This window comes from Cyprinus carpio, chromosome B12, assembly GCF_018340385.1.
Source record: "Cyprinus carpio isolate SPL01 chromosome B12, ASM1834038v1, whole genome shotgun sequence".
In the NCBI taxonomy this organism is placed as follows: Eukaryota; Metazoa; Chordata; class Actinopteri; order Cypriniformes; family Cyprinidae; genus Cyprinus; species Cyprinus carpio.
This window is the reverse complement of record NC_056608.1, coordinates 7,716,323-7,737,178: the sequence shown is the minus strand read 5'-3', so window position 1 is coordinate 7,737,178 and position 20,856 is coordinate 7,716,323. Positions and strand designations below refer to the sequence as shown.

Below are 20,856 nucleotides of genomic sequence, written 5' to 3'. Positions count from 1 at the left end.
CATGTTATGTCATCGTCCAGCAGGAAAGTATGTTAATTATTATTACAATTCATTACCATTCATAAAAAATGAAGAGAAACACTACATTTTAAAAATGTTTATCCACTAAAAGATAACTCAACTTTTAGGAGTGCACTAGCATATAGATGTTAGCCTTAATTCTAACAGTCATGAGCTAAAAGCCACTCCATTTTAATTTCATCAGGAGCCTTTTTTTTCTTCCCCGTTTTGAAAACAACAAGAAATTACCATTAAATCTTAACTAGAAACTGGAAGTGCAAATTACGGGACACTAACATTAGACTGAAAATGACCTGCACACTTAGCAGTGACAAAACACTTAAATGCATTTGACATTAAACTGATATTCACAGTAGCACTGATGACTCTATCTTGTGTGTGTGTGTGATCTGGGTAAGCGTGAGCTATAGAAACGAGCCTGTCCTGTCAGAATCAGTTCAGATGCTAATAGCACATCAGAAATCCAGCAAACAAAGCCCCATCACTGCCCCATGACAAATACCCCAGAGCCCGGGGGGTGTTTGTGGGGGACGGGCTGGGGGTAATGAAATGGATAACTTCCAAAACCTCTTCATTAAAGAGAAAAGAAGAAGATCAGCATATCAAAAAGAAGAAAGAAGAGGAGGAGGAGTGTGTGAGTGTGTGTGTTTGGGTTAGATAGTGAGAATGCATGTAGTGTGGTCTTCTAGCTGCAGAGCGAACTCATCCTGGACCATCAAAGTACTGCGTATAGACTCACTATGTCTTCTTCTGTTTTAGTGTCTAGTAAATTAATTTAGTAGACTAATTTTACATCACTTGCATTCATGACGCACACTTAACTGCAGGACACTTGAGATAACGGCCCCCCTGAAGCCCATCGGGCATCATGTTGGGGGTCACCATGGCCCTTGATTAGCATTTAAATGTCTTTGATAAGAGCTGAGAGGACACAGGCCGCTATATCAGTAGATTTGAGCCGCCCCAAACACACTCTAGTATTCATTAGCTCATCCCACTGACGGTGAAGCTGATCATTAGAGCAAATAAACCCATCACACACAGAGTGAACCCCGGCCGATCACAGCCACCGATAGAACAGAGAGATTGAAAGATGCAGATAAAGATAAAGAGTGAGCATATTTAAATTAAACAGGGAAGGACGTCTCAATGAAACCAGGTTGATATGTAGGGGAAGGTTACTTTTGAAAAATGTTACGTTCGGACAGACAGATGCACAAACATGCCTTTCCCCATACAGCAAAAAAAAAAAAAAAAAAAAAAAAAAACCTAAACAGTGAGATTTTTTTCATTATTTGTTTTAAATTAAGGAATTGAAAATATATTTAGTTTCATATTTATTTCATTTTATATAAATGTATTGCCTTCATATACCAAAAAAAATAAAAAATTGTATTTCAGGGTCAATAAATATAATATAATGAGATATCATACATGTTACATAACAAATATAACATACAGTATGTGAATGCAATTTTTGGATTGGCTATATTTGCTGTATGAGTCTTAAGTGCCCAAAAACGTTCTGTAAATTCTCACGATATTCAAAATTGATTCATCTTGACCCTTGACTAATTGGATCTTGACCCTTTGTATTTTTGTTTGTTTGGTCTTCCTCATTATAATTTCATTTTAAAAGAGTAAATAAATGTTTAAACACAATGTATGGGAGAATGGGGACAGCTGTCTCACAAAGCGAATCATAAGCTCTATATCTCAGCATCTATAAGATTTTGAGTCAAAAGTTCAATTTAACAAATGTTGGTTTTTGTAGTCATTTTTTTTTTTAATGTTAGTTTGAAATATTTAATTGAAAATTGTCCTATATTAGCATAGTTTTTGCATTTGGTATAGCTGTTAGCTAACAAATTAACACAAGAAATCCATATTGGGATAAATTAAGACAAGAGTCTTTAAATTGAAGATGCAAAACAGGCTCACTGTGAAAATGTGCCTGTGGTATAATTACTACAAAATAATATTACATTGCTTCTTGCACGTTTTGCAACAAGAAGTAAAACTGTCCAGGAAGTGCTGCTTTATGTGTATTCAGTTTTATCCAAAACAGATGAAAGTTTATCTGGCAACATTGCATTACGAGCAGTTCGGAAGTGTTTTAATGCATCACATTGTAAGCACAATGCTGTACTAGGTGAGCTATAAAGCAAGTTTACTATGTCAGGACAAAAATACATACAAAGCTTTAGGTTTTAAGGTTATGAGATGGAAACATCAATATGTATTAGTTTACAAGTCATGCATTATGGAAAAAGGAACTCTGCAAAAATAAGTCTTTATTGTTAGCTTATCTTTTCTGTTATAATTTGTGTTTTACTGGCACAAGTGTTTATTTCAGCTGGAAACTGCAGTACATTTTATTTTGGAGTTTTGCAAAAATATAATAGCGTTAATGTATAACTGATTGTTGTCCTAATGATTAAAGACAACTGTTCTAGTTTAACATGTCTTGAATCACTCTCCACTCTGTTTCTTCTCATAAGTTTAACACAAATCAAAAATACAAACTGTTTTTTGTCTTAATTATTTTGTAATACAGATGAGCTAGTTTCATGTGTCTTGAATCAAGCTCACTTTCTCTTTTCATTAGAACTAATCAATATTAAATGTTCATTTAGTTATTTGGTGCATAATCATGTAGTAAGCAGAATAATATACAGTCACCAGTTACATTGCATTAATGCCCAGCTTCCTGAACATTAATCCTTTCACAATCTATCAGTAAACTGTAGTGCTTTCAACTCTCTGTAACATATTTAATCATATTCATAATCAGAATTTCTCTACAACCAGCACAGAAAGGCAGGTCCCTTTAACTAATGCACACACACACAAACACACACACACACACACACACACACACACAAACACACACACACACACACACACACCCTTTCAATGTACATTCCTCTGGGCGTGACTATTGTGTATCTCTCAATGCAACACTGTGATGATATTTTAGAGTTTTAGGAGTTACATTAGTGCAGCGTGACGTGCAAGAGTTGCCGCATAAGCACATATTCAGTCAGGCTTCACAAAGGTTTAGACAAAAAACCTTTCACAATGCACACACACACACACACACACACACACACACACACACACACACACACACACACACTGCTGACCTCTCACCATTAGATGTGTGACACAAAAGCAGATCATTTATCTACTCATCCTCATGAAACCTCTGCGCTGCGTTCTCACACACAGACACACACACACACACATGCTCTGACATCATGATCAACACACTCTCTTTATAGTTTTCACCATGTTATGTGATGTCTAGAGTGTGAGTGTTTGATTGAATATCGAAGATAGAAAAAAAGATTAAGAAACATAATCTCCTGTCAAACTACCATGAACTAACACTTCTCTTGTTCTAGTGAATGACCACTTTAGGATCAGCACAGGATTTAGTTTTAAAGCAACAATCTGTGATAACTTTAGGTCTTACCACAGAAAGTTATTTAAATTCCCTGAAATCCCTCTGTTTGTACAAACAAACAAAAACTATATTTACAGCAATGCACTTGAAATGCCTAACCTACGGGGCATGTTGATTGGATGGTTTAATAGCAGAATGTGATGTTTGTTTTAAGTAAAGCACTTATATAAATTTTCCATTCAAAACCATAGTATTTTCTAATTCTTTCTTTGAAATGGGTGTACGTTTCTTGGTGGACAAATTTCTGGTTATGTTTGTAGTTTATTGACTTTACATGGTTTTACATTGGCTTTACAATATTAGACTTATAATATTTACAAAATAGGCTCACTGGAAAACATGCCTGTGCCAACATTTCTGTGAAATGATATTACATTGCTTCTTCTACATTACATTACACACTAAAACTGAATTTGAATATCTCTAACACACACACACACACACACACACACACACAAACACACAAACACACAAACACACACACACACACACACACACACACACACACACACACACACACACACTAAACTGACCAGCACTGACAGAACAATACAGCAGCTGACTGTGTGTGTATATTTTCAGACATTAAATCAGGATGAGAGCTGTCTGTGTGTGTGTGTGTGTGTGTGTGGTACTCGCAAAATCTTCTGGAAAAACCGCCACACTAAATCAAACTAGCACAATAATTACATGTTAATCACTTTTTTAACCCGCCTCCTGTTTTCCATTCCCTTGTTCTCTTCTCTTCCTCTGTCATCCCCAATTCCTCCCCTTTGGCTGGAAAGAGAAAGATGGCAGGAGTGAGAGAGAGATAGTCTGGACAGCTCCACTTGGATAAATTATTTCCCAGAGTGTGATCTAAGGGTAGCTGGATTAAATTTAGTCTAACCCACAAAATTTGTGTTTATTTATAACTGTAAGCTACTTTGTTAATTTATTCCTTTTTTGATGATTTTTAACAACCTGTATATACTGTAAGAAAAAAAACTGATACAGTTCTGGCAGAAAATTACAAGTGCCTTTTCTGTTTTAGTTCCTTCGATCCTAAAACACAACACAACACCAATTTAAAAAGACAAAACACATTTGTATGATTTACTATTTGACTGCACTTGTAATTGTAATTAAAACATAAGAACTTGCTTATTGCTGATCATTGGTTAATATGTACTGTATGTATACCACATAATTTAGATTTTGTACACTTTGTATACTGGCAAGAAAAAAAAATGATAAAGCTTGTATCTATATGTCTGTTTTTGGAAATGTGTTTAGTAATGTAATAGTTGATGCAGGAGTGTTTAGCATATGTATGTATGTGTGTATCTTCATAAGCTGTGGGAAACAACTAATAAAAAAAATGGCCTTACAGAATAACACACACACACACACACACACACACACACACACACACACACACACACACACACACAGAGACTAATGGCCAATCGAAGCTCAAATCACTAAAGATAAAGAGGTTACACTTTATTTCAATAGTCTGCTTTAGACATTCTACTAATGATAAGTAACTTTGTAACTACATGTCAACTACATGTCAACTAATTCTCATTAATTTGCAACTACATGTCTACTAACTCTCAGAGTGGACTGTTAGGGTAGGTTTAGGGTTAGTGTTAGGGGTAGGTTTAGGGACAATGTTAGGGGTAGGTTTAGGGTTAGTGTTAGGGGTAGGTTTAGGGTTATTATAAGTTGACAATAAGTTGACAAAGAAAGTGTTAGAAGATATTAAGCAGACAGTCTACTAATACTCTACTAACTGCTAGTTGACATGTAGTTGCAAAGTTACTTACTGTTAGTAGAATGTCTAAAGTGGACGAAATAATGTGTTACCGATAAAGATGTTTCATGTATTAAAAACACTATGTCATTGTGACTTTTGGATATACTCCATATCTCAGTCATTTAATATTATTGGTTTATATCAAGCTGGCGATTTTTCTTTGATTACTTTTATATTAAGCTAATTATGCATATTTAATGTAGTCTTATTTTTCCTGCTGTTAGCGAAGCAGACCAAACTTATTACACTCTAGATGAGAACTACTGACTACAGAAAAATTTATTTTAAGACATTATTTAGTATGTTAACCACACAGTTTTGAGATGTCCCCACAATTTAAGACTTGGTGATTTCACAGTCAGGGTTACTAAAAAATAAAAAAAAAATAAAAAGACCCAAACATGCACACAGTGAGGAAAAACCTATTAGAAGTACCTTCTCACTAACACAGACACACACATACAGACAAACGGTCTCTGTGAGACCCATCACATGCTGCTTCCTTTGTTTAATTTACAGTATGTACTGACAGAATCCCCTCTCTCCTCTCCTCCTGTCTTCCCCCATAGTCCCCAGTCCCCTCTTTATCTACACAAACTTCTCTTCTGTCTCTTGTTCTCTGCAGTTGAAGTTTCTTTCAGCAGCTTAAGTTTATTTTCTGTTCATTTAAAAGGGTCATTATAGGTTCCACTGTTATGATTTTATTTCTTCTGCTGATATCCACTTATAATGTTAGTTATATATATATATATAGTTATGCACCAAAAAAAGTAATTTAGTTGAGTATTTTGATTCTCTGTTCCTTAGAAGTAAACAGCCTATTTTGTTACCGTACCTTTAAAATGTCATGAATGAATGCTTGGATTGCCTTGAATTTGGCCAAAATAAAGATAGCTTTTGTTGGGAGCCCCCATGATGCTTTAAAATTCTTCCTCATGATGTTTTAGAACAGAGACGTTCGTTCTCAAAGACCTACACATCTAGACCTGTTAGTAATAACTTGTTCCTGCTAAAGCTGGAAGGAATAATATCTGTTTGATTTGTGGTTTCATTTTTCAATCTAATAAATCAGAGGCTTACGGAAAATAAATTCTCGTTCCTAACAGTGCCCACAGCGTTTGAAGTCCCATACGACGCAGAGGAAGCTGAACTAGAGCTCTAGACTGAGAGGGGAAAAAAGCTTACATGCGTATACATACTGTACGCAATATACTGTATGATAAGTAATTTCAGTGATTTTCCAGGCAGCTACAGGCTTAGTAAAATTCCTTTTTAATTTCTTATTAAATGCACACAAATAATAAACAGCTATGTGCCAGTGTTACTTTAGAATTTTTAGTATTTTTATTTGAGTATTTTAAATATATATGCAAATTAACAAAATTGTAGTTTTTATGATTTTAGTTTTAGTTAACTACCAATAACTCTGCTATGCACACTTCTGCATGCACAAAAATGATAGACAAAGCCTTATATAGTATAATCTCTACAAAACAGCTTCAAGAGGATGGGAGGAGGAGGGAAAGGAAGGAATGAAGAGGAGGAACCGAAGGACAGAGAAATGGCTGATGAGGAGCAGAGGGTCAATTATATCCAGCAGTGAGCAGCCTCATGCGGATGGAGGAAAATTAGCCATGTCTACACCGTCTGAGCACGGTCTACACACACGCATACACATCTATCAGCACACACATACTAAAAGCTGCTTTCAATTAGTAAGACATATAGCATGTGCAGAACACAGCAAGAGAGCAGAAATATAGATGCAGAACACTGCCTGACAGCGAATAGAGAAATCCATTGTTCCTGTTGCAGGGAGTGAAAACCAAAGTCCAAAGAGCTTTTCAAACATTAGCAGGATACCTTTCTGTTCACAAACAATTTTTTATTGGAAAAAAAAAACAAATCCTACTGAGTTAAAACATGAGCTCAGAGAACTCCAGGCATCATCAACAATCCAAATCCAAACCATCATCAAAATAAATCCACCGTATCAAGTCCAAACAAACCTGACAAGTCCAACAATACAACAAGTATTTGTGCTATCTATCCACATACACACACACAACAACAGCTGCATTCTCGTCTGCTAAAACACACATACAGAAATACACACACGTTCACACTTACTCACTAATTAAAGCAATATTGGCGTAAATCAAACCAGATGGCTTGTTTCGCGCCCACATTGTGTAAATGCTTCAATTATCTAAACAGTTTGGAATAACACACTTCACACACACTCACACAGCCCTCCCTTTATCTATTTCTGCTTTAAGGGTGCATTTAAACTGTCTAGGCCATGAACAAACATCCACAAACTGGCATTTATTCAATCCTATCAATGATATCTGTGATTCCCTTCTACACAGGATTCTATGGAAGCCCGTTTCCACCGCTGAATATTTTTGTATTTTTTTTAAAGGTAATTGCGACTTTTTATCTCACAATTCTGACTTTTTTTCTCGCAATTTCGACTTTACATCTTGCAATTCTGACATTTTCCTCAGAATTGCCTGATACAAACTCATAATTCTGACTTTTTTTTTCTCACAATTGTAACTGGAGAACTGGACTAACTTGAAAAAAAGTCAGAATTACAAGTTTATATGACACAATTCTGAGAAAAAAGTCAGAATTGTGAGTTCATATCCCACAATTCTGACTTTATAACTTGCAATTGTGAGTTTATATCTCACAATTCTGAGGAAAAAAGTCAAAATTGCAAGTTTATATGACACAATTCTGAAGTTTATATCTCACAATTCTGAGAAAAAAGTCAGAATTTCAAGTTTTATGACACAATTCTGAGAAAAAAAAAGTCAGAATCGCGAGATACAAACTCTCAATTGTGAGAAAAAAAAGTCAGAATTGTGAGTTCATATCCCACAATTCTGACTTTATAACTTGCAATTGTGAGTTTACAGTATATCTCACAATTCTGAGGAAAAAAGTCAAAATTGCAAGTTTATATGACACAATTCTGAAGTTTATATCTCGCAATTCTGAGGGAAAAAGTCAGAATCGCAAGTTTATATGACACAATTCTGAGGAAAAAGTCAAAATTGTGAGATACAAACTCACAATTGCGAGAAAAAAGTCAGAATTGTGAGTTCATATCCCGCAATTCTGACTTTATAACTTGCAAATGTGAGTTTATACCTCACAATTCTGAGAAAAAAGTCAGAATTGCAAGTTTTTATAACACAATTTTAAGAAGAAAAAAATGTAAGAATTGTGATATAAAAACTCACAATTTGCAAGAAAAAAAAGTCAAAATTGTGAGATACAAACTCACAATTGCGAGAAAAAAGTCAGATTTGTGAGTTCATATCCCGCAATTCTGAATTTATAAATCGCAATTGTGAGTTTATACCTCACAATCCTGAGAAAAACGTCAGAATTGCAAGTTTATATGACACAAATCTGAGAAAAAAGTTGGAATTGCAAGAAAAAAATCAGAATTGTAAGATAAAAAGTCGCAATTACCTTTTTTTATTTTTTATTCAGTGGCGGAAACAGGCTTCCATAGGATTCGTATTATAATTACTATAAAACAAATCTGTTTTAAGGCTCTGATTTTGATGCTATAACAAAAATAGACAGGCATGCAATGCAGTGGCAGCTTATATAAACAATGCTTTGCTCAGTTCCCAGAAGCAAACGTGAGGAAATCTCGATTACTTAAAGGGGTGTCCAATTCTGCTCCTGGAGGGTCAATGTACTGCAGGATTTAGCTATAACCTACTTCCACACACCTGTATGGTAGTTTCTAGTGACCCTGAAGACCTTTGAGTGTGTTTTAACCAGCTCCCTAGATCCCTCATGTATTAGTACATTGTGTACACAAATTTGGGCACTGGTAAGGATCCCGGCTCACTACAAATTAGGATATAGTTTATGACAATATGACAACATACTTGTATTATAAAATGTCACCTCTGTTATTTACCAACAGCAGCAGGACCGATGTCTTTCTGATATTATTTCAAACATAAATTTAATATAAATGTAGATTATGCTCACTACAGTCTAGCAATACTGAAGTATAAACAATAGGCCAAGGCAAAGAATGTTGTACACTGTAAATTTATGCACACTGTAAACGGTGTACACATAAAAACCAAAGGATACTTTGGGCTTAAGTGTATAAAATGCACCAGAATGTCTGGTGAATAGACCAAGGGGGATTCATTTTATTTTGGGTAAACTATAGAATGTTTAATTAATTTCCTGTCCTAGAGCTAGCTCATATACCACATATATGTATATCATAAAATCAGATTAAATAAAAATACATGACATGTAAACATAAAGCTTTGAAGATGCCCTTTATTTATAACCAAAAATTCCCTTAGCAAAAGGGTTCAATAGATGTCAACAAAAATAGCTAACCAAAACCACGACCGTTTTGGCATGTACTATCAAACTCTCTTGTAGCTGTACTAACTTTGTTATCTGCAATATCTAAAACAGTATCAAGATACAATCATTTTTGCGATCTTATCAAATAAGCACAAGAACAATACTTTTTTGCAAAGTTGTTTCAAGGGCTTAAAATTAAAAGCTGAAAAAATAAACAGCATATGTTGGTTAGGTATGTTTTGACGCTGGGATGCTGGTTTATGCTGGTCCTTTGCTGGTTTAAGATGGTCCTTGCTGGTTTATGCTGGTCCTTTGCTGGTTTAAGCTGGTCCTTTGCTGTTTTATGCTGGTCCTTTTGCTGGTTTATGCTGGTCCTTTGCTGGTTTATGCTGGTCCTTTTGCTGGTTTATGCTGGTCCTTTGCTGGTTTAAGCTGGTCCTTTGCTGGTCCTTTTGCTGGTTTATGCTGGTCCTTTTGCTGGTTTAAGCTGGTCCTTTGCTGGTTTAAGCTGGTCCTTTGCTGGTTTATTCTGGTCCTTTTGCTGGTTTGTGCTAGTCCTTTGCCAGCACATGACCAGCATAAACCAGCAAAGGACCAACTTAAACCAGCAAAGGACCAGCATAAACCAGCATCCCAGCGTCAAAACATACCTAACTAGCATTTGCTGGTTTATTCAACAGGGATGACTTTTGCAGATACATAACAGATGTTTTACAAATGTCAGGAGGACAGTCAGTGTTAGGCAGTATGCAAACACAAACAAGAATGCTAGTGCACAGTCCCAATCTAAAGTGCAGTTATACGTAAGGTTAGTGCAGTAGGAAAGCTAGCTAACAGGTTGACAGTTTAATTATTACTAACTTGTTCAGCAAAATTGTCTTCATATTGTTGTTCCACCACGACAATAAATGACCTGAAGCGAAAGACTTTATGCTAATGTCTGCAAATATCGCCCTTGTGGTAATGCTGGAAACACATTAGAAATAACACATTATTGGAACATAATGACACATGTAATCCAAGCGGAATGAACTATACACCAAATGTCACGACCAAATCCTTTGTTTTGCCTGACTGTTGTTAGTAATTCAGACTGGAGAATTTGAGTCAGACCTGAGCAAACATCAGTGTTCCCAGCATTCCACACTCGGACTATTTGCTTTGGCCCCTTTCTGAAAGTTTCCATCTCTTATTCTTTCTCTCATTTTTGCAGGACACCCTCACTCCTGAGGAAGGTGTGGACAAAAAATGAATGGAAAGGGAGAGCAGACTGACAGAGAAATTTCCTTCCTCTGGCGGTTGATTCTTTAGTGAAGGGAGCTGGAGATTTAGAGTGCCTCGGAGCTCTCGTCTCTCACTCGTCCCGCATCTCTCTGCCTATCTCTGAAGGGAAGGGTCAAATGATGGATGAGAGGAGAGAGACAGCTCTGCAGGTTTGTTTGGCAGCTCTACAGGTTTATGAGAGCCTCTGAGCAATCGTTCACCTTTAGGTCTGTAAAGTCAAGCTCACCTGATCTTCACCAAAGAAAAGTGGCCTACAACTGCACAGAAAAGATGATGAGCTGACTCACTCTGAAGCAGATTTACAGGAAAACTTTAAGACGGATGGTGATCCAAACAAATCTACACATCAGTGTTGATCACTGGTATTATTAACACCAAATATATAGTCTCTAGTAAAGTAAATCCCACCTTTCAAACAAAAAAACAAATCGCCGCTCTGTGCTGCCTGGTCTTTACATTAAACTCTTTATGTGAAATTTATTCTTCTACATTACACATGCGAACTGGCTGGACCAACCTGAAAATTTTCTGATTGAAAATGTTATTGAAATGTGAGTTCAGTGAGTGATTTTTAAGGGGATTTATTTATTTATTTATTTTTGCAGTCAGGAGTCAATGTAGGTTTGCAGATACAATTTTCTGATTCTGATAAATCAGCTGCAGTTGCACAGAGGCAATATAACAAATGGACATTGTGCTACATCCCAAATAAACCCAAGTAGCACTTTTATTTTCTGCTGTATTTAATGCAATAACAGTGAAGTTTCTGACAGTGTCAATGCTATATTTACAGCTAAATTCCCATAAGGCCTGTGTCTGTGTGTGAGAATGTGTGTGTGTGTATGTGTGTGTGTGTGTGTGTGTGTGTGAGAGAGAGAGAGAGAGAGAGAGAGAGAAGGATTCACCACTGAATAGAGTCATCCAGGATTACAGAAAGACAGCTCATTCTTTCACAGACAGGACAGGAGGGAAAGCATAGGGCAATTTGCATAATCAGTGGTGGAAAGGCCAGTGTAGAAGGATCAGTGTGTGTGTGTGTGTGTGTGTGTGTGTGTGGCTACTGTCAGCTTGCAAGATAAACACTATGCAGTTCTTATCATGAAGAGATTTATGATTAGCTTTTCATATCTATAAAATGAAGCCAATCATTTTCATAAGCTTTTTGCATTGATACAGTAGAACTATACTATTATCAACAATATCAGTCTCCATGGCTACAAGCTGCAAATATTTGGTTTATATCAGAGAGTTTATATAAACTTTTTTTTTTTTTTGACTTGGTTGAAAGTAAATCTTAATTATTTATTTCCAGGGGTGTAAAAAGTATACAAAAAGTATGATCATTATGTCAGTATCTACACTGTATCTTACCAAAAACGCTTAATTACAATAAAGATTCCACATAAATCACACTTATCTATTTAAAGTAAAAAGTAATTGTTTTCTTTGCTTTTGAAATCGACTTTTCAATTCAATTGAAATTGACTGCAGACTTTTTTTCATTAAAATAATCTTAAAGTAATTTTCTGAGTATCATAGCAATATTAGTACACACTAGATGTTAAAATAACAAATAAATAAATAAAATAAATACTCTTTCAGTGCTGAATTCCAATGCATTTGCATTTGAGTATTTTTGTGGATAGACACTGTCAACATTGTTCATCTTCAGCTATGTTTATAATTGTGTAATATTGCTTTGGCTCAAAAGCTCTGTGTTGTGGTGACTGAGGTCTATTCACCAGGACAAATTACCATAGTTTAGACCAGTTATGTTTGACGCTTAAATGGATTTCATTGGTCATAAATTTGAAAAACTTGGCTTGTTAACTTGTAAGATGGATAACAATAAGATTTTGATGACCTGTGAAATACATACTTTAAAAATGCTTTCAGTCAATTTTATGAGCAATTGAGCATTTAAGTAATAAAGTAAAAAAATAAATAATAATAATTACTTCAGCAATACCTATAAAGAATTAAAGCATTAATGTAAAATCAGAACTATTATATATCTTTTATAATTTATAAAACATAAATTTTGGCTTGAATATAATTTATAATACAAATACTAACACATGCTAATTGATGTGGCTAAATGAAAAACATAGGGATAAACATCGGTATTTAACTGAATATTTATTATTCAATTAAAATACTAACACTACTAGTAAAAAAACCATACACACCATAATATGTCATACAGGGACTAAATATTATTTACAGGGATGCTCCATCCCAAAATGAAAATTTTGTCATTATTCACTTACCCCCATTTCGTTCCAAACCCGTAAAATCTTCGTTCGTCTTCGGAACATAATTTAAGATATTTTGGATGAAAACTGGGAGGCTTGAGACTGTCCCATAGACTGACAAGTAAATAACAGTGTCAAGGTCGTAACGTTATGAAGCGACGAGAATACTTTTTGTACATGAAGAATACAAAAATAACAACTTTATTCAACTAGTCATTATTTTGGTTTTCTTTGCTTACAAAAAGTATTCTCGTTGCTTCATAACGTTACGGTTGAATCACTGATGGCAGATGGACTATTCTGACGATGTCTTTAATACTTTCCTGGACCTTGACACTGTTATTTATTTGGCAGTCTATGGGACAGTCTCAAGCCTCCCTGTTTTCATCCAAAATATCTTAAATTGTGTTCTGAAGACGAACAAAGCTTTTATGGGTTTGGAACGACATGGGGGTAAGTGATTAATGACAAAATTTTGATTTTGCGATGGAGTAACCCTTTAAAGATGGCTTGTTGAAATGGCTCATTTTAAAATACATTTAAAGTTAGTTAACACCCTCTGTGATTGTTAATGTATAAAGCGAGAGAAAGACCTGACCCTGACCTCTTATTTAAACAGACCTCTTTATAACATCATAAAACTGTTAATATAGCTGACTTAATTGTTGCACTATAAAGTAGTTGGGTAACACACTGTAAATTACCTTTTTACTATTGTAAAGTATACTGACGTACAGTAGTGTGAAATGGGTGTGGAGACGCAAATTTACAGAAGAAAATAATCCAAAGCACAAATAGATAAATAGCCTACATATTATTGGTAGTTGCTTTTTCTTCTGATCCACATGCCTGTAATCCAGAAAATATGTAAGTGTCATATGGAACTGGGACATGAATTTGAGAAATAATAATAATAAAGAAATGTCCAGAGAGGGTACAGTACTTTGCCATCTCTTTTAAGAAGACCACCACATCCCACACATGCAATGTTGTTCATTGAGTCTTTTGGACAAAGGCCAGGGTCTCGAAAACCTGACACTCTTTATGCAATGCTCACAGATGAATGTGTACATGGATGAAATGAAATATGTGTGAAATATGAGTAATGTGAATATTCAGCAACGTGTCTGCCATACACAAAAACAGCAAATCCACAGCAATCCATTTCTCGATGCTTTTGCACTTCTGCACAACACACACCCAGCAGCTGTTAAACAAAATTCCCCACAAACCATACTAAATCTGTCAAATTCAAAAATTCAGATCCATTTTTAAAAACATTTACACAATGCAAAAACAGTCCGCTTCTAAGAATAAATAGAACAACAAAACAAAACGCAAACAAAATGGAGCTGCTGTGACAGCTATGAGTTTTTCAATATTAATAAACTATCGTGACTGTGTGTTAGAGTTCCCTTTCACGTTTAGTCTGGTTTCAACCACCCACATGGACCCCCTCTCAATAGGGACCACCAAGACTGAGCAAAACCACCTGCTCCACTAACACAAACACACACATACCTTGAGGTGACCACTTTCACCACATCCACCTGGCCATTTACACACCAATATTGACACATAGAACATTCCAACCAAAAACAGCAAATAACACACACACTTTTTGCAACAGTTTTATATTACAACATGAAAATGTTCAGCTACTTTGAAACTAAACAATCTTCAATAGTTAAACTGCATTTATTGCTTGTGTTGTGCTGAAAATCATTGATCTAATCTGGTGTTCCCAGTCAAAAATAACCAGCCTTTTAAAAAATTTATTGTAAATCTCTTATTATGCGATGTCTATTATGACCAAATCTTGAATTCTGTCTTTTTTGTTAACTTGTATCATTGTAGGCCTCAATGATCTAAGCTTGTGCTTTCAGTTTTTGAGTAAAAAAAAAAAAAAAATGGATCAGTATTTAAATGTTATTTTGGGGCAGGACATTTTTGACTGGGAACAATAAAAAGGTGGAAAAAAGTACAAAAGTCATCATCATAAATAATCAAATTTCCTTTAATTATTATGTAATTACATCAAATAATAATAGTTATGATAATATTATAACAATTTTCAGGTTTTGTGGAATGATTAGGTTTAAGGTTGGGTTTAGGTCAGCAGAGTAATTATACTGTAATTACCTAAATTAATTAGAGATTTGTATGTAAATGTTAGTACATAGTAGTTAAATATACTTACTGTACTATAATGCAGGTCTGGAAAAAAAAGATACCATGGAGTAATAGAAGAGATATGAAACTAGCACAGTTCATTAAATGTGCAGTTTAATCAAATATATATATATATTTATTTAAAAAATGTATTAGTGTAATGGTTAATAATAGGTTGAAAAGAGTGACATGACAGTGAGAGTGAATGTATGTGTGAAAGAGAAAGCCGTGTGCACAGGAAGAGCTGGTGTCCTGCGCTCCAACTGCTGTTTACAGGCAGGAAATGTTTGTTCTGTGAAAGGGAAGGAAGCACCTCACTTGGTAAACACAGCACATAACATCATTTGCCATGAAAGCCTCATATACACACTCTTTTGCCTCAAAGAGGAAGTGATTCATATCACACTTCTGTTTCTTCTGAAGAGCCATCAGTACGAGATTCATCATCCAGACGTTCAATAATTCATGTCATACAAATCATTCTAGCTCGAGTTCTGACCCTGGAGTTTTCAATTAACCATCACAAACATTCGAAGCAGCTTGAGTCTGGATCACAGCGGCAATACGCCACACCGTACATGTTTGTTAGTACACAGTCTGCTTCAACAAGCTTGCTTAAAATGTCTTTTTTGCACACTCTCTGCAAACATTCACAGTGCAGGGTGAAAAAATGTGAATCCTTAGGATAATGATTTCTCAGAAAGCTAACTGGAGTCAGGCGCCATGCAGCTAACCCAGAGTCCAATCAATGACACGAGATTGGAGGTTTGGGCAGAGTTACAATGAGTATATTGACAAGAAGCATTACCTGCAAATCATGGCTCAAGATATTCAGGCAAAACCAAATTGTTCCCTTTTTTTTTCTGCAACAGTATTTCAAACAAACAACTGAAAGCAGCAGAATCCAGTAGGTACACTCCTGGAGAGCTACCTTCTTGCAGAGTTCAGTTACAACCATTCTCCAACAAACCTTTCTGTAATTATTAAGTGCTCCTGAAGATCTGAATGAGCTGGTTCAGTTGTGTTTTTCAGACTTACACTCTTAACAATAAAGGTTCTCTACTGGCATCAATGGTTCTGTAAAGAACCTTCAACACCCATGAAAACTTTCCATTGTACAAAAGGTTATTTATAGGATGTTCACACCTGTTCTCCGGGTTCTTTTGGACTAGAACAACAAAGAATACTATACATTTAGTTCAAGTTTGATTAGAGTTCACAATGTTATTTTTTAATACTGAACCTAATATACCCAATGCTTTGTGCTGGGCTAAATGTGTTTATTGTAAATGTATACATATGGTGGTATTTTTACCAGCTGAGAACTCATAAAGAGTTTGTAAAATGTGTAAAGGAGTCAAAACAGTGCCAGGAATTCCTCCGTTGCACACTGCATATGGGGTTCCCAACACCTGTACCAAAATGGAAAACATAGTTCCAATGACGAGAAAAAACAGATGTGCTTCATATTCACATTATGTTCTTGGTGCATTTAGATGTCTTTAGCCTGTTTTCAAGAGTTTGTTTGGAAGCAGACTGAGACCACATAGAAATAAAATGGTTCTTCTAAGAATTGCTCATTGAAAGGGGTATCAAAATTTTTCTTCTATGGCATTGTTGTCACATTTTAACAGAATGGAGCTTAACTTTGCAGGAAGGTAGATCTTCATGATCAGGATTGGCCACCCCTGCCATTGAATAACCATTTAGGTTACCAAAGAACCTTTCAGGAAACAGTTCTTAAAATAACCATTTTTTTTCTTAGTGCTAAGAATATTCTAAAGAACCTTTTTCCACTATAAAGAGACTTTTGTGCAATTAAACGTTTCCATGGATGTTAAAGGTTTTTCATGGAACCACAGATGACAATACAAAACCTTTATATTTAAGAGCATATAGAACGCTATCGTAAAGAAGTAGATGAGACCTCTTAATAATAATAAAAAAAAAATCAATAATGAATGGAACTTTCGACTGGGAGTTAATAAATCCCAGTTTCACGTCAATGTCATGCAAACCTCTGCAGCGCACTCACATTGTGCTTAAGTCTAGAGACATGCAAACCATCACAGACAACAGACCAAGGTCAAGTCCAAATGCCCCAGATTGAATGATAAGACCAAGACCTTGAAAATATGGACTCAGTCTTCAGACAGAGTACTACATTAATGCTAAAATGTACTGTGAATATTTGATATATAAATTTAGGATATATACTACAGATAAAAAAGTGATGTAAAAACTTCTTGTGATGCACTCAACAAAAGAATGAATATATCTTAATCTCAACACTCAACACAAAATGGAATCCCAACGCATCAATCAATCAATCAATCAATCAATCAATCAATCAATCAATCAATCACGATTCATTGAGCAGGGGTTGATGGCATACTCACTGGCTGGTGAAGGTGTGTTGTATCCACTGAGGGGTAGGGTGGGCAGAGAGGGTGGAGAAAGCCCCCCCAGCATGTGCGGGAAGAAATAGGAATAGTGGGCCATTGGGAAGCCATTGAGGTGTGGGCTGGGGTTGCCCTTACCAGACATGGCTACCGCTAGAGTTCGCCCACAATCACACGGAAGAATCCAAAATGATGTTCCAATTAGATGCTTTCTGGAGATTATTTACCCATATGAGTGTTCAGAAGAGAGAGTGGATGTGCTTATTCCGTGTGACACTGGTAGAAAACGGTGTTTCTAGACAGATGAATGGAGGAGTGACTCTATTTTGCTGCCAGGGGGTTTTCTGTAGGGGTCGTTTCACATATCACACAGGCCTATTGAGTTTATTTCCAAAAAGAATTGATTCTGTTTAATGAATACAAGAATCAGCATTTGTGATGTGCTCCACTTTCCTCTTCTGTTAGAATTCCTACAGGTTGAAAAAGAGAGAGTGAGATTAATTGCAAGTAAAATATGGAATGCTTTTGTACAAAGTAAAGTAGTGGTTCACTTTTAGATCCCTTAACGCTATCCCCAAAAATAAACATAGGGCCTAATAAACGCTATGAGAATTTGACAGAAATTAAACACCCTTTCTGTAATTCAAATAAATCCTGTTCTTTTGATTAAATGGTGTAAATCGATGTGTGTGATGCCGTCAGAGTGTTGCGTCAAGTGTTGCAGACACTATAAGAAAGATAATTTCTCTTCAGAACACCACATCATTTCAGAAGAGCGCTTACACACACAACATGTAAAAAGGACACCGAGCCATGTGTTCCTCTTTTTATGTTGGTCAGGCGTGGTCATAGATATTTCATCAATTTGAGAACATGTTTATAGGCTGTTAAGAGGCCTGTCTTTTTTATGTGGGAACTACTCTGCAATTACACAAAAATAAGGTCATTTACCTGTGCTGTGATGTTAAGGAAGCAGTTATACAACTAGTCAAACAAGTCCACAAACTTGCAATTACATAAAATATAAAGATTCATAATTTGAAATCAGTAAGTACATTCTAAATAAGGAGTACCCAAACTGTTTGTCAGCCAAACACCTTTGAATTAAAAAAATCAATGTAATTATGATATATGTATATTAAAATATAATTAATAATATAATTAAGTTATATTTATATGAATAAGGCCGCATGTCGAGTTGATGTAAGTTGATACAAGTGATGTAACACAGCAAAAGCCAGAAACCACCAACAGACCTTGAGACTGTAAAAGCGTCCAAATTGTGTCTACAGGGAACAACCCACTCACACGCCACATGTATACATAGTTGCATGCAAACTTGTATTTCATTCATTTGGGCACTGCTGAAACTTTTCAGATCAGCGCCAAGGACACAGTCTGTGCAGTGTGCACGCACAACACACTGCAAGCTATGTTTAGCACTCAGCCAGAATCCTGGACACACAGCATATCATGAAGTTAAGATCACATAAACAAATATGAGTCATGTGTTTTTATATGGATTGCACATGTTTCTGCACTCTGGCATTTGTGTGTGTTTGTGCTTGTCATTATAATAACTGAAAGTGCCTATGAGACAGGAAGTGCTAATGTAGGGCAGTGTGAAATCTTGATGCTCTGCCAACATCTTAAACCCAAACACACACACACACACACACTGCCCTCTAGGCACTCTTGCTTGTCAGATGAGAAGGACCCCTTGACATTTGTGCCTCTATTAGAAAGGTCAACCTTTAATTACGTGAAATGCCAGTGTGCATGCACCTGCAGAAATGCACTCGACATGATCACCAAATGTGTGTGTGGTCGCAGCGGGATTACTAGTGGTACTGATACACTAAAAGAGAGCCTTATTCAACTTATTCAGGTAAATAGTACTGAATTCAGCAATTCCAAATTTAGTAGCTCTCAAACAAATTTATCAGTATCGCATGGAATTCAGTGGCTTTGAGCCAAATTCAGCAGCACTGGACAACATTCAGCATCTCAGGACCAGATACAGAAGGTCTGGACTGAATTTAGCAGCTCTGGACAAAATTTAGCATTATATATTAATAAGAAGCTTTCATCAGCATCACCATCTCCTGTATCAGTAGTACTGCTCAGTAGAATTTATTTATTCATTTATTTTTAATTAACTAATACTTGTAATACCTTAAGTAATTAATACTTTTTAATTGCAATAATTAATCGTAAAGTAAAGATGCATTAAATTGATCAAAAGTAACAGTAAAGACATTTGTAATGTTATAAATTATTTCTATTTCAAATAGATTTCTATTTTCTGTTAACTTTCTATTTACCATGATGAAAATGTATCATGGTTTCCATTTAAATGCTAAGTAGCACAACAATTTTTAATAATGATGATGATGATAATAATAATAAGCACCAAAATCAACATATCAGAATGATTTCTGAGGAGTCATGTGACACTAAAAACTGTAGTAATGACTGTTGAAAAATCAGCTTTGCCATGGCAGGAATAAATTACATTAAGATATATTAAAATAGAAAACTGTTTATAATGATATTTCAAAATATTACTATTTTACTGTATTTTGATTAAATAAATGCAGCCTTCATAAGCAAAGGAACGTTATTTCAAAAACATTAAAAAATATAGACTTCAAACCTTTGAATTGTACTGTGAAATATTATCATGCATTCAACACAAATATCATAAACATTCATTTTTAATGCAAATAAACAATGGAACCAAGAAGTGAGAACAGCAACGGTATATAAAAAAAGTAAATAATAATAATTAAGCAGGTATAAACACACTCTCTCACACACACCTACACACACACACATACAAATACATAACTATGTAGGTCACTTTGACTAATTATGCCTTTATTTTTCTCTATGTGTCCTACATCATTCTTTCAAGCGCTTGCTTTATTGAAACAGTGAAATGTCAATCAGGCTTTCAAAAAGGATTTCTGCTGCCTGTCTCACTGTACACAGAATGACACAGAGAGCTTTTGACCTGAAGTCTTGTGTTGTCACACAGATCACATATTGTACTCATTTGAAAAGGTCAATGTTTGCGAGAGAGGC

The 20,856-nt window shown here is 35.5% G+C and overlaps 1 protein-coding gene across 2 annotated transcripts in view; it reads right to left on the bottom strand.

The window, feature by feature from the left end:
- The window catches only part of LOC109054073 (retinoic acid receptor alpha-A), a 128,908-nt gene that overhangs the window by 43,247 nt on the left and 64,805 nt on the right, over positions 1-20,856 (bottom strand). For both annotated transcript variants that reach the window (XM_042735172.1, XM_042735173.1), the window contains exon 2: positions 17,767-18,239. In XM_042735172.1, the coding sequence (XP_042591106.1) occupies positions 17,767-17,914 (148 nt within the window). In that variant the 5' untranslated portion in view covers positions 17,915-18,239. The remainder of the gene's footprint in view (positions 1-17,766; positions 18,240-20,856) is intronic.